The 22,362-nt window shown below is 45.5% G+C and overlaps 1 protein-coding gene across 1 annotated transcript in view; it reads right to left on the reverse strand.

Annotated features, from left to right (window-relative positions):
- Positions 1–355: 355 nt before the first annotated feature.
- The window catches only part of LOC143929571 (vomeronasal type-2 receptor 26-like), a 33,674-nt gene continuing 11,667 nt past the window's right edge, over positions 356–22,362 (reverse strand). Inside the window, exons 3-7 of the mRNA XM_077453450.1 lie at positions 20,312–21,130; positions 17,200–17,356; positions 15,819–15,985; positions 1,477–1,600; positions 356–1,263 (exon numbers count right to left, since the gene is read on the reverse strand). Of these exons, the coding sequence (XP_077309576.1) occupies positions 356–1,263; positions 1,477–1,600; positions 15,819–15,985; positions 17,200–17,356; positions 20,312–21,130 (2,175 nt within the window). The remainder of the gene's footprint in view (positions 1,264–1,476; positions 1,601–15,818; positions 15,986–17,199; positions 17,357–20,311; positions 21,131–22,362) is intronic.

Raw genomic sequence — 22,362 nt, forward strand, 5'->3', positions numbered from 1 at the left:
TGATTACAGAGATGCAATCATGTGTGTCTTTCATATCTGTGTGGAGTTCACACTTTAGGTTTTATGGTACCAGTACAAATGTCTGGTTTTATGACTGTGTGTTTGTTTATTTTTTTTTTGTGTTTTTTTAATGATTTGGAAGCATGCATATTTGGATGATTGGATTTTTTATTAAGTATTTCAATTTAGATAACATACTGTATATTTGATTTTTTTGCTTTTAAATGATGTTCTCTTACACAATAAGTAGGATTTTAAAATGTTATATAATTTTTTCAACTTTGCCAAATCAAAAAGTGATGTATCATTTGCATAACGTTCCATATTTTGTGATGTCTTAAAATAAAAGAGTTTTTTATATATTTCCTTTACTGTGCAGATAGCCTTTTGTATTCAGTTCCGGCCTACAGAGAATTATAAAGCATTTTGTAAGAAATATACAGTATAAGAGACCATTATTGGAAATCAGGATGGCGAATATCTCCACAGCCACCGTGTATTTCCCTTTGGTGCTCAGATAGGCCGGGATCATGGCAATCCAGACACTGCAGAACACCAGCATGCTGAAGGTGATGTATTTGGCTTCATTAAAACTGTCCGGTAATGTCCTGGCAAAAAAAGCTATAATAAAACTGACAGCAGCCAGGATTCCCATATTTCCCAGGACAGAGTAGAACCCGATAACTGACCCTTCATTACACTGAATGATGATCTTCTCCTGGTAGGAGTGTGTGTCCAATTCCTGGAAGGGAGGAAAGATGGACAACCAACTAACACAGATTATAACCTGAACAGAAGAACAAGCTAAGACTATACAGATGGGCAGTTTTACTCCAATCCATTTCCTCCAAAGGCTGTTGGGTTTGGTGGCTTTGAAGGCAATGCAAACCATAATAGTCTTGGCCAATACAGAAGATACGGCTATTGTAAAGAGAATTCCAAAAGAAATTTGGCGTAACAAGCAGGTTACATCCACAGGACGACCCAGGAAGAGGAACACACAGAGGAAACCCAACATGATGGAGACCATGAGGACAAAGCTGAGGCTCTTGTTATTGGCTTTCACAACTGGTGTGTCCTGGTGTAAAATAAAAATGACGAGTACTAGAAGAGTCTTCCCAAAACACAACAGTGAAACGACTATAAAAACTAATGAGAGCGTGTCATCAGTGAAGGAAAGAAATTCTACTTCCTTGGGAATACAGCGAGTTCTGTCCTCATTTGGCCATTCATGGTCGGGGCATTTCATGCAGTTTTCACTATCTGGAAAACAAAATAAAATCAATGAACACTGTGATCACTTACAGGATATCTTGTTTGGTTTATATATATTATTATAATCAAATATTAATGTGTGTCAACATATCAAATCAGCTAAGTCGTTTATTTCTAGTTTACAATTTGGCCTTTTTAATGTTCTGTAGAGTCAATGCATACAATAAGAGCATACCCACAGTAATATTTCAGAGCCATTACCTGTAATATTTGATATTTCTCCATATGAACACAGGACACAGCTATGACAACACGGAGACACAGCGAAGCCGGGAACTTTCCGGTATCCTGGGAGACAACTTATTGAGCACTGAGATTTTGGAACCTAACAGAAAGCAACATGTTGTATGTTATACAGTATATATTTTATATTGGTTTTAGAAAACCACATTTTCAAATGTATAATTAACACTTTACAAGAGATGTAATCTCATCTCTATCCTACTTTCTCAGATAAAATCTCTTCTCCTGTGGAGAGCAATTATTGTGCTGAGATTCTTCAACTTGGTCAACATCTGCTGAATATGGACTTCAACAACGCTTTTTATTCTTACTTAAATTACACAAACTCTAAAACATTTTTTTTCTAATTAGTAAATGACCAAATGAATGTATGTGATTTTTTATTTTTTTAACAATAAGTTATGTTTACATCTAACCAGATTTTAAAAGCCAACTTATTATCTTACATGCTTGATTTCAGCTAATCATTTTTCAAAATGTTTCATATTTCATGCCTGAATGAACTTGATTCATGAAATTATTTGTTCAGTAAGGAGATGACAACATAATATTATTTGTGTTTTTATAAGGTGAGACTGTCTTAAGTTTTATTTCTAAAGGCAGAACTTCTGGACGCCCATCAGAAAGTATCTGTGATGTTATTAAAGAGGAAGTAAACCCCTTCAGACCACTTTGACCTACAGGTAAGCCTAGATTAAGGCTTACCTGTAGGTCCAAGCAATATCGCAGCTCCGCGAAGCCGCAAAGCCGCGATGACGTCACTCCCGCGCATGCGCACGGGAGTCGACAAATTAGGCAAATCCATTCTTGGACTTGCCGCATTTAGTGCGCCTGCGCGCCGCTGTCTACGGCGCATGCGCCGTAGACAGCGGTGCCCATTTTCGGGCAAATATCTCCTAAACCATATAAGTTTAGGAGATATTTGCCCGAAAATGGGCACCGCTGTCTACGGCGCATGCGCCGTAGACAGCGGTGCCCATTTTCGGGCAAATATCTCCTAAACCATATAAGTTTAGGAGATATTTGCCCGAAAATGGGCACCGCTGTCTACGGCGCATGCGCCGTAGACAGCGGCGCGCAGGCGCACTAAATGCGGCAAGTCCAAGAATGGATTTGCCTAATTTGTCGACTCCAGTGCGCATGCGCGGGAGTGACGTCATTGCGGCTTCGCCGAATGTCAGCGGCGGAGCTGCGAGACGCGACTCCCGTGCACATGCGCGGGAGTGACGTCATCGTGGCTTCGCCGCTGTCATTGGTCGGAGCTGCGAGACGCCACCAGCAAGATGGATGCGGCGGACTACAGGGATCAGCGGCGACTTCGCTGGATCCTGTGTCAGGTAAGTGACACATAATGAGCTACTATGCGATGCATAGTAGTCCATTATGCTTTACCTTTGCAGGGAAAAAAAGAGGAAGTAAACCCATCAGGGTTTACTTCCTCTTTAATGGAACCCAAACACAAGCTATGGCAAGGTGCAGTGCAAATGTACTTAATTCCACCACACATCTCTTCTGGCATAGTTTTGTGCATAAACAATTACACATTGGTTTTATCCATCAGACCCCCATATCATTTACCCTTCCCTACATGACAAATTAGATCTAAAATAATTTCTGGCTTCCTTACAAACCCGGATGATCTCAGAGTAAACGGCTCCCTAGAAAGTGGGAATGAAATTGCCTTTCAGTCAGTGGGGATGGAAGGAGGCTTTAGACATGACCATCATCTGTTATAGTTCACACTCAAAGTTTCCTCCTCTTGCCTTCTCCAGCAATTCAATTTCCTCCAACTACTCTTCTTCCCAGAGTTCCTCCAAAATATCCAAAGCCAACATCTCATTAAAGCCTATTTCTCTTCCTGCCAGTGTTCTTGCTTATTTCTACCCATCTTGGCATAATACACTAAAAATTTGTAATAGTTGAGTGACTGATTGCTAGATTTTTCCTCCTCATCTGGTCTCACTCGTCTTCTTTTTCTTTTCACCTCCCACACTTTTGTAACTCCCTGTTACAAAAGGTGATTGAGGTTGACTGATACATATGTCTGGCCCCCAAATCAAATGTAAAGCCTCGTCCTACACTCGTGCAGGATTTTGTGTAGCATACTAACTGTCCACAAATTGTCATTCGACAAACACGAACATAGCGATGACCTACGAGAGTATAAAGAGAAAGTTAATTCTCGAGCGCCACCCTTTGGGCCCCTTCTGCAAATTTTGTGTTAGTAGAAGGTTGGTGAGCGTTGATTCGCGATTTTCAGATCTTACAAAACAAATGCTTTTTAAAATACATTTGACATAAATACATCAGTATCACCATCAAAGCAGCTTCATTATTATCACATTAAAGAAGATGAATATGTACGCTGCATTTCAAAATTTCATCAATTGCTACGTCACAAATGTTAGTTCTAGATTGCGAAAGGTAGTTTACAACAGTGGTCATCAACCCTGTCCCCAGGGCCAACTAACAGGCCAGCTAGTCTGCATCTCCCCTTTTAATACATAAAATCTGGCCTGTTAGTGGGCCCTGAGGACAGGGTTGATGACCACTGGTTTACAAGACTGAACACTTCTGGGTCGTTCCAAGATTCCAATCATGCGTGTTTGTACTTTTAACTTTCGTGTGAGCATTTCTGTACTGACCATCCAAAAATCAGACGTTGAGCTGTCCTTCCTCAAAAATGTACTAGTCTGCTCACCCAGCTTTTGTCTGACGAAAAAGTGAAATCAGCTGTCGAAAGCACCATACTAACAATCAAAAAATCTGCAATCTTCGTCTTACAAATCTTACCATCTGATTTTGTATAGTGTGTACGGGCCTTAAGTGTGGCAGCTTCTTGTTCCTTGGTAGTGACCCTATGGGATTCACATTGAATTTTCTCCTCTCCAGGAATGTCCAAGTGGAAGTTGCCATTGTCATTCCTAGGGGTTGGTCCATGTAGCTCACCATGGAGAGGCCTACCTAGTGGATGAACCCAAAGGGCACGTGTTGTTAGTAACCATTGCCTCTATTCCCCCTGGGACCTCATTCTTGCCACTTACAACCTTTTCATGATGTATCTTGTATCCCCACGCTTATTTTTATTTATATGTTTACTTTTATGTTTATTTGAAATCTTACCCTTGCCTATCAATGATCCCTTGAATATATTACCATCAACCCACAAAGAATTAAAGTCAAAGTTTGGGAGAGATATATTTCTTTTGCAACATAATTAGATTTTATGACTTTGGTGTTGAGGAACTCAAGAGGCCTGCCCAAATATCTGATCCTAATATTATTTATCAGTTGATCACATGGTTTCCAGGAAAGCCCACTGGAGACAGAAAGGGACTTAAGCCTCGTAGACACAGTTCAATTGTTGGCAGGGGATTGTCTGTTGACAGAATGCTGTCGTAAAATCTTACCATTAGTACGCTCCTTTTGACAATTGTTGTCCAATTTTCAACCAACAAATGTTGGATGGCAGGCTAGGAAATTTTGGAAAACTGCTCGATCTCTTATTTTCATATGGTCAGTACACAAATCTGTCACACAAAAGTCAAAAAGTACAAACACGCATGCTCGGAATCAATGCTCACCAAACATGAAATTAGCAGAAGGGGCCCAAAAGGGTGTTGCTCAAGAGCTGAAATTTCTTGTAGTGCATCACACATTTGTGTTTGTGGCATGACAATTGTTTAACATTAGTATGCAAGACAAGATCCTGGCACACGACCCTTTTGACAAAAATCAGACGCTCAGACTATTAGATTTTCTGCAGATTTTTGTCTTCGGATTTACCAAAACCATGTAGCACAAGGGCCTGCCTGATTGCATACAAATTGAAACTCTTAGCCCTTGTACACACGGTCGGAGATTCTGACAACCAAATTTTGTCCGTCGTATTTTGTCCGACGGATTTTGTCCGAAACTGTTGTATACACATGGTCGGACAAAGTTGACGGAAAATCGGATGTGATGACGTTATTTCGCTACGATGGGACTACGTTCAGGCTAGTAGCCAATAGCTTTGGTGTAGGAATTTGATCTGAGCATGCGTGGCACTTTGTCTGATCGGAATTCTATACACATGATCGGAGTATGTCCGATCGGAGCATTTTGTCGGAAAATTTTACAGACATGTTGGAAAACTTGGTCCGTCAGATATTCTGACAGAAACAGTCCGATGGAGACCACACACAGACGGTCATCCCGACGGACTTTCCGAATGAACGGACTTGTCCACACACGAACGGACTAAGTCAGTTCAAAAGTCAGTTAGTTTTGAACGTGATGATGTAAACGTGACTAAAAAAGGAATTTCAATAGCCAGTAGCCAATAGATTTCCTTGTGTTGTATTTGGTCCATCGGACCAGCACACAGACAAACGGTTTTCCCGTTTTGAGTTTGTCGGAATTTAGTCCGTCAGATAGATTTCTATTTCTAGGTCCATCTGATTTTTTTCCTGAAAAACTATCGGATTAGCCCACACACGATCGGATTGTCCAACGGAAAAATCCCTTCGGACCTAGTCTGCCGGAAAGTCCGGTCCTGTGTACACGAAATAATAGTGTGTATGGGGTCTTAGAGAGAAATGCTGGTGTCACGTACCTTACAGTGGAGTCAGACTGCTGAGGGTGGCCTCTCGCACGGTTCCGGTCTCCACGCCCCTGAGGATGGGGACAGGGCGTGTGAGGACACAAAAGGGTGCAGGTGCCTGAAGGTGGAGGTAGCAGACCTTGGAGATGCTGGGTCCTCACGGTAGAAGAGATGTTGTAGGTAGGCCCCGGAAGATCAGCAGGTGTGCAGGAAGCACTGCGTGTCTATAACAGGCAAGGTCGGCAACTGGCAGGCAATGCGGTACAATAACAGGAGGCAGGTGCGTAATCAGGAACAAGCAAGGGTCTGGCAACGTGCAAGCAAACGAGGTACAGGTTCAGGAGACAAGCCAAAGTCGAAGTCCAAGCCGGGGTCAAAGGTAGTCCAGGAGATAGTAGCACAGGGTATCCAAAGAGCGGGTGTCAGGAACGGGTCACAGGAACAAGGATCACGGGAGCAAGGTCACAGGAGCAAGGTCACAGGAGCAAGGTCACAGGAGCAAGGTCACAGGAGCAACGATCAGGTCTACAGGAGTAGCTGAAGACGATCCAGCACTGATGTCAGGCCAGGATCCTGTTTATATAGAGGGGAGTGAGCCAGGATTGGTGGAAGTGGCTGTCCGTACGTGAATACGTACATCCTGTTTAGTTTGCGCGGGTGTCTTCGCGGGTTCGGATTGGCGTACGACCACGTGTTCGGATTGGCGTACGTCCACGTGTTCGGATTAGCATACGTCCGTTCGCCCTGGAATTCGTACGCCTCTGACGGGGACACCGCGCATGCCGCCTGGAACGAAGGGAAACTGTCGCTATACGGGGACGGGCATACGTATGGTGAGTTCCCTGACAGTGCCCCCCCCTTAAGGGCAGCCTCCGGGTGCCCCTTAGAACCGACCTGTGAGAGCGATGAAAAGCCCGTATAAGCCTCTGGGCATGAAGATTTTCTTCGGGTTCCCAGGAATTTTCTTCAGGGCCAAAGCCTTTCCACTTAATCAAGTATTGGTTTTGTCCTTGACACTTCCTGTGATCCAGAATGGCTTCGATTTCAAACTCCTCCTCCCCGTCTACCAATATAGCTTCTGGAGGGCTTAACTCCCGACCTGGAAAGGAATTAGGTACATCGGGCTTAAGTAGAGAAGTGTGAAATACAGGATGGATTTTAAATGAGCTGGGAAGTTCAAGTTCATAGGCTACTGAGTTAATTTTCTTCTTAATAGGAAAAGGTCCCAAATATCTGGGTCCCAATTTTTTAGAGGGACACGCCAGTTTTAGGTTTGCCGTTGACAGCCACACACGATCACCGATTTTTAAATCCAATTCTCCCCTTCTCTTTCTGTCAAAAATTTTTTTATCGCCCTCCTGAGCCTTAGAGAGGGTTTCTTTAAGTGCCTGATTGTTGATAACAAAGAAATTCAGCCTATCCTGGACGGCTGGCACAGGAGAATCCGGTAAGGATGTTGGCAGGAAGGAGGGATGGAACCCATAGTTGGAGTAAAATGGTGACTGGTTTGTGGCGGAATGAGTAGAGTTGTTAAATGCAAATTCTGCCAAGGGTAGTAACGAAGCCCAATCCTCCTGAGAAAAAGAAGTGAAACAACGTAAATATTGTTCTAACGTTTGATTTGTGCGTTCAGTCTGCCCGTTTGTTTGGGGATGGTAGGCTGAAGAGAAATTTAACTTGATACCCAGAGCTTCACATAATGATTTCCAAAATTTTGACGTGAATTGGACTCCACGATCAGAGACAATATCACCGGGAATTCCATGGAGTCTGACAATTTCTTTAATGAATACTCTGGCTGTCTCGGTTGCAGATGGAGTTCCTTTCATGGGGATGAAATGTGCCATTTTGGAAAAGCGATCCACCACCACGAAGATAGAGGAGAATCCTTCAGAGGGGGGAAGCTCAACAATAAAGTCCATTGCGATCTTATCCCATGGTTTTTCAGGGATAGGTAATGGCCTCAACAATCCCCAAGCTTTATTCTTGCTGTTTTTATTCCGGAGGCAGGTTGAACAAGAGCTAACATAGTTCCTGCAATCTTTCCCAAGGTTTGGCCACAAGAAATGCCTTTGAACTAAACTTATCGTCTTGTGACCCCCAAAGTGACCCGCCAGGGGATAGTCATGACAAGCCTGTAGAACAGAAGTGCGAAGATTTTGAGGAATGAATAGTTTACTTCCTCGCCAGAGAAGACCATCTTTTTCTTGGAGGTTAATATCTGGAGGGACTGATGCACCTTGAGATGACTGCCGAACCTGTGACAGAAAACTGGTTTGTGTTAATAGAAAGTTCCCGGCTTGCAAAATGGTGTCTGGAGGGGATGAGGCTTCGGTTTCAGAAAACATACGGGATAATGCGTCGGGTTTACTGTTCTTGGATCCTGGTCTGTAGGTTATGTGAAAATTAAAACGGGAGAAGAAGAGAGCCCATCTTGCCTGCCGGGGCCTGAGACGCTTAGCTGTTCTGAGATATTCCAAATTTTTATGATCTGTAAAAATTAATACTGGATGTGTTGCCCCCTCAAGTAGGTACCGCCATTCTTCTAAAGCCAGTTTGATTGCCAGGAGCTCCCGATCTCCCACATCGTAGTTCTTTTCTGACGTATTTAGTTTTTTGGAAAAGAATGCTACAGGATGCATTAACGATTTAGGTCCTTGGCGTTGGGACAGAATGGCGCCTACAGCGTTCTCTGAAGCGTCCACTTCCAGAGTGTAAGGTAGAGCAGGATCAGGGTGTTTGAGTATTGGGGCCGACGTGAATAGCCCTTTTAGTTTGTCGAACGCAGCTTGGGCCTCGATGGACCATTGGAAGCGGTTTTGTTTGCTGGTGAGTTGCGTGATGGGAGCTATAACACTGGAAAAGTTTTTAATGAACTTTCTATAAAAATTAGAGAATCCAATGAAGCGCTGTACTCCTTTCTTATCAGTTGGAGGTGGCCAGGATAAAATGGCTGAAACCTTTTGAGGATCCATCTCTATTCCCTCCGTTGATATTACCAGACCCAGAAAGTGAATGGTCTGTCGCTCGAATTCGCACTTCTCGGCCTTGGCGTAGAGCCCATGTTGTCTTAACCTCAGGAGAACTTGTTTCACATGGTCACGATGGGTTTCTAGAGAGTCTGAAAATACCAAAATGTCATCTAAATAAACAATTACAAACAAATCCAAAAAGTCCCTGAAAATGTCATTAACAAAATGTTGAAAAGTAGCTGGTGCGTTGCAGAGTCCGAATGGCATGACCAGGTACTCAAAGTGGCCAAAACGTGTCCGAAAGGCCGTTTTCCATTCGTCCCCCTTACGGATTCTGATTAGATTATAGGCCCCTCGTAAATCCAGTTTCGTAAATACTTTGGCTGATCGAAGTCTCTGGAATAATTCTGGAATCAATGGAAGGGGGTAGCGATTTTTAATCGTCACTTTATTTAAATCCCTGTAATCCACACATGGGCGGAGCGAATGATCTTTCTTTTCAACGAAAAATATTCCAGCACCGGCTGGGGAAGAGGAATGTCGAATAAATCCTTTCTTGAGGTTCTCATTGATGTATTCTTTGAGGACCATGAGTTCAGGTTCCGATAGAGGGAATATCCTCCCGAATGGAATTTCGGCTCCAGGTAGTAACTCGATTGGGCAATCGTAGACCCGATGAGGAGGGAGTGTGTCTGCCTTTCTTTTGTCAAACACGTCCAGGAATCTGTGGTATGTGACTGGGACCAACCTCTGGAGCTCAGATGTAGAACCCGAACAGGCAATGACCGGAACCAGGTGGTTTGAGGTCCTGACACAATTTTGGAGGCAGTAAGTGGATCGAAACACGACCTCACCGGTTATCCAGTTTATTTGGGGATTATGGGCTTGTAGCCATGGCATTCCTAAAATAATTGGGAAGAGTGGTGAAGAAATGACATCCAGGCAGATTAATTCTTGGTGATCGGATAGAATGTTGGCAAGTAGTGGCTGAGTCTCATGGGTAATAGGACCTGATCTGATGTTGGATCCATCTGCTAACCTTATAGAAAGTTGGCGTTGCTTGGGTACCAATGGAATGTTGTGTTGTAGAATAAGAGTATGGTCAATGAAGCAACTACAGGCGCCCGAATCAATTATAGCCTGGACCTGGAGTGTTCCTCCTGGAAGCTGTAAGGAAAAGGGAACAGCTATATGAATTGATTTTGTCAGAGGTAATGCATTGGATACAACAGGTGAGTCTTTGAACTTACGAATCTTATTTGGACATGTATTCGCATAGTGACCAGTTTCCCCGCAGTAAAGGCAAAGGTTATTCTGGCGCCGGCGTAGCTTCTCTTCAGGAGACAATGGTGAGCGAAGTAGCCCTAATTGCATTGGCTCTGGAGCTTCGGAAATGGGAGCAGGTGTGGAAGCAGGAGGATAATTCGGAGCCTTGGGTAACATCCAAGTGGGGCGAAACTGGCCAACTCTTTCAGACCTCCGTTCCCTAAGACGGCGGTCAATTTGGATCGATACCTGTATGAGGTCTTCCAAGGAACTGGGAACTTCGATACGGGCCAACTCGTCTTTTAATGATTCAGACAATCCGATGCGGAATTGGTAACGTAGGGCGGCGTCGTTCCATTGAGTGTCAGAACTCCACCGCCTAAAGTCCGTCACATAATCCTCTACAGGTCTGCGACCCTGACGCAGGGCATGGAGACTGGCCTCAGCAGTTGTGGCACGCTGAGGATCGTCGTATAATTTAGCCATCTCATCCAGAAAAGAGTCCATGGTATCAAGTAAAGGGCTGGCCTGTTCCAAGAGGCGATGGGCCCAGGTCTGAGGTTCCCCCAGAAGCAAGGAGACGATGAACCCTACTTTTGTGCTTTCCAAGGAGAAGGTGCGAGGCTGTAGCAGGAAGTATAGTTGGCATGCATTACGAAAAGCACGGAATTTGCTGCGATCTCCGGAAAATCGCTCTGGGGTAGGAACTCGAGGCTCCGGGGATGGCACCACTATTGCAGGCATGGATGCTGGGGTTGCCGGACTGGCGGACCGAGATGCTGTAGCCCCCTGGGAGGCAGTAGTGTTTGGAGTTAATGTCTCCACCCTCTGCTCGAGTTGATGGTAACCATCCTGCAGGCCTTGAACTGCTTGGGTAAGGGCAGAGATTTGTTGGCACAGAGTTTCCAAAGGTGAGGCCCCCCTGTCTGACTCCATGTTTCTGGCTGGATCGTACTGTCACGTACCTTACAGTGGAGTCAGACTGCTGAGGGTGGCCTCTCGCACGGTTCCGGTCTCCACGCCCCTGAGGATGGGGACAGGGCGCGTGAGGACACGAAAGGGTGCAGGTGCCTGAAGGTGGAGGTAGCAGACCTTGGAGATGCTGGGTCCTCACGGTAGAAGAGATGTTGTAGGTAGGCCCCGGAAGATCAGCAGGTGTGCAGGAAGCACTGCGTGTCTATAACAGGCAAGGTCGGCAACTGGCAGGCAATGCGGTACAATAACAGGAGGCAGGTGCGTAATCAGGAACAAGCAAGGGTCTGGCAACGTGCAAGCAAACGAGGTACAGGTTCAGGAGACAAGCCAAAGTCGAAGTCCAAGCCGGGGTCAAAGGTAGTCCAGGAGATAGTAGCACAGGGTATCCAAAGAGCGGGTGTCAGGAACGGGTCACAGGAACAAGGATCACGGGAGCAAGGTCACAGGAGCAAGGTCACAGGAGCAAGGTCACAGGAGCAAGGTCACAGGAGCAACGATCAGGTCTACAGGAGTAGCTGAAGACGATCCAGCACTGATGTCAGGCCAGGATCCTGTTTATATAGAGGGGAGTGAGCCAGGATTGGTGGAAGTGGCTGTCCGTACGTGAATACGTACATCCTGTTTAGTTTGCGCGGGTGTCTTCGCGGGTTCGGATTGGCGTACGACCACGTGTTCGGATTGGCGTACGTCCACGTGTTCGGATTAGCATACGTCCGTTCGCCCTGGAATTCGTACGCCTCTGACGGGGACACCGCGCATGCCGCCTGGAACGAAGGGAAACTGTCGCTATACGGGGACGGGCATACGTATGGTGAGTTCCCTGACAGCTGGAGAAAAGACTCTTCCATAATTCTTACTATAGCTTGGGGAAAAAAAAGAGTCCTTGCTGGGAGGTAATAGTTCTGATAGTTGATAGTTATGACATGAATGACCCACATTTTTAAGACTTTTTTCTGTAGGACCTTCGAGAATCTCATATAGCTTTACCTGATTTTTCTTATTTTTCCATTTAATTAAAGTAGAATCAATTGTAAGTTTCCAATAATCAATCCCTTCCCTAACGATATTCCCGACAGATCTTGTAAACAAACTCCCATTAACAAAAACATGGTTCTGAACGGTGAACTGTACAGCAAGGTCTTCATTTCCTTTCTTTATACCGACATTCTCATTTGATATCATTTTTAAGCACAAGTTCAACTGCAGAGTAAAAACATTCCACAATATATTATATATCACGGTTACTGAATTATTACATTTAACTTCTTCAGATCCACGCTATAGCCGAATGACGGCTACAACGTGGACCTACTTTCCCGAGAGGGCGTCAATAGACATCCTCCTGTGCTCGAGCGGCCTGCGCAGTCCCTATGAGACTCGGCTGATAACAGATCAGAGTAAGGGGTCTATCCCGACCCCTTACCACGTGATCAGCTATCAGCCAATGACAGCTGATCATGTGATGTAAACAGAGCCGGTAATTGGCTATTTTTTCTCCTCACGCTGACAGCGTGAGGAGAAAAAAAAGCTGATGACGGGCGGCTGTCAGAGGGACATCGGTCCCGATCAAGGTGAGCTGCCGCTATCTCCTCTGTGCCCACCTGTGCCACCTACCAGTACCACCTACTATTGCACAACAGTATCACCTATTTTAATAACCATGATTGGACACAGCCGATCACATGGTTACAGAGCTCAGAGTCGCACCGTGTCCTAGCAACACAGCGCAAGAGCGATCGTCGCGCTGAGTGCCCCCCCCCCCACGGGCATCATATGATGTCGCCCTAGAATAATGAGAGCCGCACTGCTCCGTCATTTGATGTGGGGGGGGGGGGGGTCGGGCAGCAAGCGGTTAATCATCTTTGGGAAACAAAAAAATACCTAAAAAATCAGTGTATAGGATTTAGTCTGCGTGAGGGTTATAGAGTCTACAAATTGTACTTGAAAATTGATCACACCTGATGTACTGATAAAATGTCAGGACAGTACAAATACCCCCCAAATGACTCATTTTTGGAAAGTAGACAGTCCAAGGTATTTAGTAACAGGCATGGTGAGTTTTTTGAAGTTGTACTGAGTGCATCAAGGTATCATGTAAATGTACTCACCGAGGCCAAGATGCCGAGAGCGGTCGCTATTGCGACTCGGCGCAGATCACCCCTGATGGTGGCACAGAGGGTGGTTGGCACCAAGAGGCACAAGCTACCAGTAGGACAGTAACTTGCTAGCAGATCAGCAGGTAGCTTGAGCAGAGCTAGTAGGTGATGTGCCATAGGAGGGTCCAGGAACAATAGTAGTAAGTCCGTAAGGCAAAGGCAGAATCCAGGAGGCAGGCCAGGGGTCAAACACAGTCCAGATCAGAAGACAACAGGTACCAGGAATGCTGAGACAGAAGGGTAATCCAGAGGCAAGCCAGGGGTTGATCCCTGGGCATAGCAGATAAGTCCAGATGCAGGCCGAGGGTCAAACACGTTCAGAAAACGGGAGTCCAAGATCAAGCCAGAGGTTGGGTCAGGAGAAGATCAGCCAGGTCAATAAGGCAATCCGGGTCACAGTGGGTAAGGCAGGTCACAATAGCAGACAGCTGAAGACGAACCAGCAGTGTGGATGCCCACAATTCCTTTATAGGGCAGCGAGGGGTCACTCCCTGTGTGCACCGCTCAATAGTGCCTCGCATGCGCGTGCACTTTAGCGCATTCATATTGCGCACAACTGTGCACCAGAGCGCCATACCCATGCGCATGCGCATAGGAGTGCACATCCTATGACAGTGCCCCCCTACAAGGGCGGCCTCCGGATACCCAAGCTAGCCATCAATTCCGGATGTTGCTGATGGAATGTCTTAATTAGTCTTGGAGCATGAAGATTCTTGGATGGTTCCCAGGAATTATCTTCTGAAGGATACCCCTTCCATTTTACCAGGTATTGTATTTGCCTACCCACTTTCCTGCATCCTAGTAAAGCTTCCACTTCAAACCCATCCTCTCCATCGATCTTGATGGGTGGTGGAGGAGGCACTTCTCTTCCAGGAAAAGGACTAGGAACTAATGGTTTCAAAAGGGAGGCATGGAAAACAGGGTGTATCCTGTATGATCCAGGGAGAACTAGTTCAAAGGCTACAGGATTTATTACTCTTTTGATTTACAGCCCTATGAATCTGGGGCCCAGCTTGCGTGTGGGACAAGGAAGCTTAAGATTAGCGGTAGATAGTCAGACTTTCTCCCCAACTTTAAAGGTAGGATTCTCCTTCCTTCCCCTATCATGGTATTTCTTGTAATCATCCTGGGCCTTCTGTATGGTCTCCTGAATCCTTTGGAAATTAGATTGGATGTTGGTTATTCGGTCTTGGACTGCAGGAACAGTAGATTCTGGGATGGAGTTGGGGAGGAAAGAAGGGTGAAACCCACAGTTAATCCAAAAGGAAGTCTAGTTGGTAGTTGCATGTATGGAATTGTTGTAGGCAAACTCTGCATACGGCAAAAGTGACGACCAATCGTTTTGGGATCCTGAACAAAAACAACGAAGATATTGCTCAAGGGTTTGGTTTGTCCGTTCAGTTTGCCCGTTGCTTTGGGGATGATATGCAGATGACAAACAGATCTTGATTTCCAGTGCTTTACAGAGTTCTCTCCAGAATCTAGAGGTGAACTCAGGACCTCTATCTGACGTGATACTGCTAGGAACCCCATGGAGCCTGACAATCTCCTTAATAAAGAGATTGGCAGTTTCCAGGGCAGAGGGGTACCGACCATAGGTAGGAAATGGGCCATGTTTGAAACACGGTCAACTACTACCAGGATTGTGGTGAATCCTTCCTAGATCCACAATAAAATCCATTGTGACATATACCCAAGGCCGGTCAGGAATGGGCAAGGGCCTCAACAGGCCCCAGGGCTTGGTCTTGGGACCCTTGTTAGGCTGGCACAGTACACAAGAGGCAATGTAGGACTGGCAGTACCGTCTCCAACCTGGCCACCAGAAGGAACAAGAGATCAGTTCTGATGTTTTCTATGTCCCAAAGTGGCTGGCCAACTTGTGATCATGAAAAGTCTTTAGAACTAGAGTCCTAATCTCAAGGGGGACGAAGACCTTGTTTCGGGCCCAAAACAGATTGTCACGTTTCTCTAAAGTGGACAGGACTGGGTCATTGCAATGGACTGAAGCTGTTCTGATAGCTGTAGTCAAGTCAGGCTGTGGAAGTAGGAGGACGTTTTGGGATGACAAGATTGTACTAGGTTCCGTTACCTGGGAGGGCTCAGGGAACATGCGCAAGAGTGCATCCGCTTTGTTGTTCTTGGATCCGGGCCGATACGAGATATGGAAATGAAATATCAAAAAGAACAGCGCCCAACAGGCTTGACGGGGTCTTAAGAGCTTGACAGTCCGCAAATATTCAAGATTCTTGTGATCTGTGAATATTGTGATGGGATGAGTGGGTCTTCCAAGAGGTATCTCCACTCCTCCAGGGCGAACTTGATTGCCAATAGTTCTTGGTCGCCTACATCATAATTCTTCTCCGGTGGGCTCAGTTTCCGAGATGCAAAAGCCACTGGATGCAACAAAGCTTTAGGCCCTTGTTGTTGCGAGAGGATTGCTTCTGCGGCTGTCTCGGAGGCATCTACTTCCAGTACAAAGGGTAGTAATGGATCAGGATGCCGTAAAATAGGTGCTGAGGTGAACAGAGTCTTTAGTTTAATAAAGGCTTCTTGGGCTTCTTGAGACCAATGAAATCAGGTGTGTTGGCGGGTTAGCTGAGTGATGGGGGCGACTATTGAAGAGAACCCAGCGATGAATCTGCGATAGAAATTAGCGAAGCCTATAAATCGTTGCACGGCTTTCTTATCCCTTGGAGCAGGCCATTTCAAGATTGCCTTGATCTTTTGGAGGTCCATGGAAATACCTTCAGTAGAAATAACGAATCCTAAGAATTGAACTGTAGTTGTTTCAAATTCACATTTCTCCGCTTTAAGGTACAGCCGATGTTGTCAAAGGGTGGTGAGGACTTTCCGCATGTGGACCCTGTGAAGTTCAAGAGAAACAGAGAAAATAAGGATATCATCCAAATATACCACTACAAATTATCAAGATAGTCTCTGAAGATATCATTTACTAAATGCTGAAATGTGGCCGGAGCATTGCACAGGCCAAAGGGCATAACAAGATATTCATAGTGGCCAAATCTAGATCTGAAGGCTGTCTTCCATTCATCCCCAGAAGGGATTCTGATGAGATTGTAGGCACCCTGCAAGTCCAATTTGGAAAATATTTTGGCAGATCGGAAGTGCTGGAATAACTCAGGGGTGAGTGGATACCGGTTTTTGATTGTAATTTTATTAAGTTCCCTGTAATCAACACATGGCCTAAGAGATCCGTCCTTTTTTCCCACAAAGAAAATACCCACCCCTGCTGGTGAAGAAGATGGGCGAATGAACCCCTTTTCAAGATTTTCATCAATATAGGCTTTGAGAGCCTTTAGTTCAGTCTCAGATAAGGGGAATATTCATCCAAAAGGGTTTTCAGAGACGGGTAGCAGTTCAATGGGGCAGTCATACAGTCGGTGTGGTGGTAGATGGTGAGCCTTCTTTTTATCAAAGACGTCCTTAAACTCGGAATAGGCCTGAGGAATGTGCTGGAGGTTATTAGCGGCGGGGGCCACTGTCATGCAAGGAGCTGGAACGGAATCAAAACAGTGCTGCATACAATAGGCGGATATAAAGGACACTTCCTTCTTGTTCCACCTGATCTGGGGATCGTGGGCCTGCAACCAGGGAAGTCCCAGGATGATAGGGAACATGGTAGAAGATATTAGATCAAAACGTAGAAGTTCCCTATGGCCGGAGTCTGTAATAGTAAGTATGGGTAGTGTTTCCTCTGTTACTGTACCTGAGTGTGGCAGAGATCCATTCGCTAAATGGACTAGAAGGTGTGTTCCTTTATTCTGGCACAGAATGAGCAGCTGCTGTACAAGGGAGATGTCCAGAAAGCAACTACATGTACCCGAGTCAATCACGGGTGGGAGTGGAATCTTCTCTTCCACCAGCTGTAGGGAAACAGAGAGAGTCATATAAGTTTGAGCGGGACCAATACTCTGATAATTCATTATACAACGTGGGGGCAATTTACAGGGTCTCACGGGCAGTTGCGAATGAAATGTCCAAGCCCCCCACAGTATAGGCATTGACGTCTCTGTTGTCGCTTTTGTTGGGTGAGACGAGGACAGACCAGTGAGACCAGTGAGTAATCCTTCATTGGTCTCCTCCCCTGTGAGAGGACGTGCAGGGTAGCCTCAGCTGTGGCAGTACGCTGAGGGTCATCATATAATTGTCCCGTGGACTCAAAGAAGGGGTCCATAGAGTTTAGCAAGGGACTTCTTTGTTCCATAAGGCTGTGGGCCCAGGCTTGTGGTTTCTCAGTCAAAAGAGAGATAAGAAACCCGACCTTGACGCTCTCCAAAGAAAAATTCCTGGGTTGCAAGGCCAAGTACAAGTAACATGCATTTTTAAAAGCTCTGAATTTCTTTTGGTTGCCTGAAAATCGCTCAGGCTTGGGTACTCGTGGTATGGGTACTGCCATCATCATAGTGGGAGAAGGCTGGATTTGAGGTGTGGAGGCACCGCTGGTGGAGGCTTGTGTAGGATTTGTGGGTGCAGGAGCTGTGGCTAGTTGCTGAAGCCAGCTGTTGATCTTTGCATAGCCATCCTGTAGTTTCTGTACTGCTTCCATGAGTGCCGAGACTTGCTGGCACAGGACTTCTAATGGAGAACCCACTCTATTGGCCTCTGTCATGGCTGGTTCGTACTATCATGTAAACGTACTCACTGAGGCCAAGATGCCGAGAGCGGTCGCTGTTGTGACTCAGCGCAGACCACCCCTGAAGGTGGCACAGAAGGTGGTTGGCACCAAGAGGCACAAGCTACCAGTAGGACAGTCACTTGCTAGCAGATCAGCAGGTAGCTTGAGCAGAGCTGGTAGGTAATGTCCCGTGGGAGGGTCCAGGAACAATAGTAGTACATCTGTAAGGCAAAGGCAGAATCCTGGAGGCAGGCCGGGGATCAAACACAGTCCAGATCAGAAGACAACAGGTACCATGAACGCTGAGACAGAAGGGTAATCCAGAGGCAAGCCAGGGGTTGATCACAGGAGATAGCAGATAAGTCCAGATGCAGGCCGAGGGTCAAACACATTCAGAAAGTGGGAGTCCAAGTCAAGCCAGAGGTGGGGTCAGGAGAAGATCGGCAAGATCGATAAGGCAATCCGGGTCACAACAGGTAAGACAGGTCACAAGAGCAGACGTGGGAATCACAGGAAGCTGAAGACAAACCAGCAGTGTGTTTGGATGCCCACACTTCCTTTATAGGTCAGTGAGGGGTCACGCCCTGTGTGCGCGCAGCCGTGCACATGCGCCACTCAATAGCACCGTGCATGCGATTTTCGAGAGTTCTGGCATGAACTGTACCAGAGGGTGTTCGGCCCATTTCTAATTATCACATGTATATAGCACCATTCATTTTTCCTGACACCTAAATATGTATGTAGCGCCAGTAATCCTGATGAATATGCGCTATGTCTGTAAATTTATTTTTTTCCCTAGACTGTAGTTGAGTCATGGGGTTAATTGTTCTAAATTATACTTTGGCATCAGTTTGGCTGGGCTGTATTAAGGTTCTACCTGGTCATAGGTGGGGCTTGCACCTATGAGAGGCATTGGAACGCAGTCTGCTTGGACGCATTGGGTACCAGTGGGAGCATTTGTCTCGCTGTGTATTCCGGAAGAGGGTACTTAAGGTGCTGAAGTCACGTGGTTCTGGGTTCCAGTCCAGAAGTTGTTGCTGACTCCGTGGTCCTGGTGGTCCTGGTCAGCCCCCATAAGCCCTCATGGCCTGGGGTGCAGACCCATCCGTTTCCGAGCCTCGGAACTGGCTACTTCGAGGCACAGTAACTGGAAGGAGGATTCTAAGGTGTTCCGTTGCCATCTCAGGTTTGGATAGGCCCAGCAACTCTACATGCAACTAGGGGAGGACTCTTCAGTAAGAGGGCGACGCATGAGGCTGGCTGCTCGGGAAGAGCCTGGAAGCTGAGCTGTTATGGACACTAATTGGATCCACATTTCTTACGGTATCGCTGGACCGGCTGCAAGATACTGGTACAGTAAAAAAGTTCCTAACTCCATCTTTCCGTTTGCAACTAAGTTCCTGTGAGCATCTAAGATTTACAACCAAGTATGTGGCAGAGATTTTGCTAAGCTAAAATCAATTGTTGGCTACTAGATCCACAAACAAGGATTTATCCAACAGTTAAAGAATCCAGTTGTGAGTGGCTATTCCCTGGATTATGTTAAGAGAGACTTTTATTAAGGTCAGCAGTTCCAAAGTACCTGAGCTATGCTTCATCCTCATACCCTTTGTTCCTAACTGAGAGACTGTGTTTTGTTCAACTGTTTTATGCAAATAACCCAGAAAAGAGGTTCACGTTTCGGTCTCTGCAGTTACTGGGCCATCAACCCTGAGAACCCCTAGACAAGAACAACGAGTTACGAGCTGGAGGAGGTAATCGGTAAGCCCAGAAAAAAAAACAGGCGCTCCTTCGGGGGTCAGTGCTACATATATCTAGACAAGACAACAGGAAGAGAGTATGTGAACCCTAGATTTATTTTTCGGTATGTTTCATGTGATGCCTCACTATATACAGTGTTATTAAGCATATTCTTTTTTTGTAAATGGGTTTCAAAGTTCCTCAGCCAGAGATCCTAGCAAGTAGCAGAACTTCCTGTTCCAGGTTGACAACACTAAGCTGATGCTTCACTAATTTCAGCAGTGTTGTCAACCTGCTGTACTTACTTCTTTAGTTGACCATTGGGATGGCTATCTGCTATATCTAATATTACAAACAGTAAGCTGCAAGTTGGTCACCTGTCACACATCACGACTCGTTGACACATCTCCACTGAAGGATTCTAATAAAAGTCTAAACGATTTTTGGCCACATTTCTGCTCACCTTGTGTCTATAATTTCCTTCATCATCTGTCTGATCTTTAAGACAAGAATAATTGTGAGATGAGTACAGAACTTGTAGAGCATTTACCACGAGTTCCACCGCACGATACACAGGATCTGTAGTTCTGTTAGATGAATAATCTGCGGAGTCCGGTAAATGTTCCTGACCTGTACAATTGTGAAGAGAAATACAATAAAAATTTTCATACAAAGTATCTTTTTTTTTGTTCCCTGACAAGCAGAAAAGTGTTGTCATCCACAGATTTTCAAGTAACTTGTCTTTTGGGCGGATCATTGGATGGAAACCATCAAGAAAATTCTTAAAATTCTGATCAGCTTCAGACCAAAAGTTTAAGGATAAACTACAGTTCAAAATCTCTGGATACTTTTCTATAAGAGCAATACTTGAGGCCCAATTAGGAGGGAGGATGAATGTTACATCCCTGTATAATCTTCTCAGTGAGGAATGAAACATGAAATCATGATATGTTCCACAGAGTATGATCACTTTTACCGATGATTTCTCAATGGTGCTATATACGTTTTCCAAAACACGACTTTCAGGCATTAATACATTGATACCAGCTGTTATTATAAAGGCCACACAATACATACGACTCAACAAAATACGTAATAACCAAGATGATTCTCTTATTCCACTTTCATCTGCAGATGATATTATTCCAACCCAAGTCCATCCAAAATGTCTCAGTAATTCTGCTATATAATGATAAATCATAAAGTCATCTTGGACTGCATGGTGAAAAGAGGGAACGCTAGCTCCATTGGTCAAAGTATGATCCACTGCCCCATAACTGATCTAAAATACAGGACGATGTGTTTCAACAATTTGGCTATAAACTTTCAAGAAATGGCTAAGCTTCAAAGGATTTAGGAAGATGCACTTTTTCTAAAATGAGATTTGCTAAACATTCTCTAAACATTTACATACAAATCCTTAACTGTGTCCATGAAATACATCCACATAAAGAATAACCTGCACATTCAGTGGGCCAAGCAACATATACCCTCATTCACCAAAATCGGCACTTCAGACGGAAAGAATGATATTCACTCGATTCACATCTATGCATGTTGCGTTTCTGCAGTGCTTTTTGCGGTGCTTGCCATGTTTTTGGACACGTGTTTTTACCGTGATTTTACCGCAATTTGGCTGCAATTTGCTTTTTGCATTTTTTTTACACTGTATATAGCTGGGTGCTAAGGAGGTGGCCGGGAAGCGGCCACTGTGTCTTTAACAACTGATGAGTCATTAGTTGCCAGCGGGCTTCCAGCCGAATGTAAAAAAGAAAAATTGCCAGCTAAAAAAAATGAGAGAAAAATGGTGTGGAGTCCTCCCAAAATCCATACCAGACCCTTGTCTGAGCATGCAGCCCGGCAGGTCAGGAAAGGGAGGAGACATGCAAGCGCCCCCCTCCTGAACCATACCAGGCCACATGCCCTCAATATGGGAGGATGGGTGCTTTGGGGCAGTGGGGCTCTACGCTCCCCACCCCAAAGCACCTTGCCCCCATGTTGATGGGCACAAGGGCCTCTTCCCGACAACCCTTGCTCGGTGGTTGTCGGGGTCTGCCGGCGAAAGACTTATCGTAATCTGGAAGCCCCCTTTAACAAGGGGGCCCCCAGTTCCCGCTCCTGTATGTGAATGAGCATGGGGGTACATTGTACCCCTCCCCATTCACCTGGAAAAAAATAGCGTAGTGTTAAAAATTATAGTAGACAGTTTTTGACAAGTCTTTGATTTGGCAGCTCCGGGGGTCTCTTCTGACTTCTCCACTCTCTTCTCCGTGCTCCGTGCTATATATTTATAGTTTTAATTGTACCTGTATGCTTATGCATGAGGTAGATATAGGGTAGATATGCTGAATAGTGATGGACGAACATCTGACGGGACGTTTCGCGAACGCGAACCGCGAACGCGGCCGATAGTTCGCGAACCGGAAAGTTTGCGGCGGGCCCCATTGACTTCAATGGGAGGCGAACTTTGCCAACCTTTAGGTCAAATTTGCAGCCACAAAATAATTATTAGCT

The sequence above is a fragment of the Lithobates pipiens genome, unplaced genomic scaffold (assembly GCF_037356315.1).
Source record: "Lithobates pipiens isolate NorthernLeopardFrog02 unplaced genomic scaffold, aLitPip1_a1.2 Scaffold_24, whole genome shotgun sequence".
Classification (NCBI taxonomy): Eukaryota; Metazoa; Chordata; class Amphibia; order Anura; family Ranidae; genus Lithobates; species Lithobates pipiens.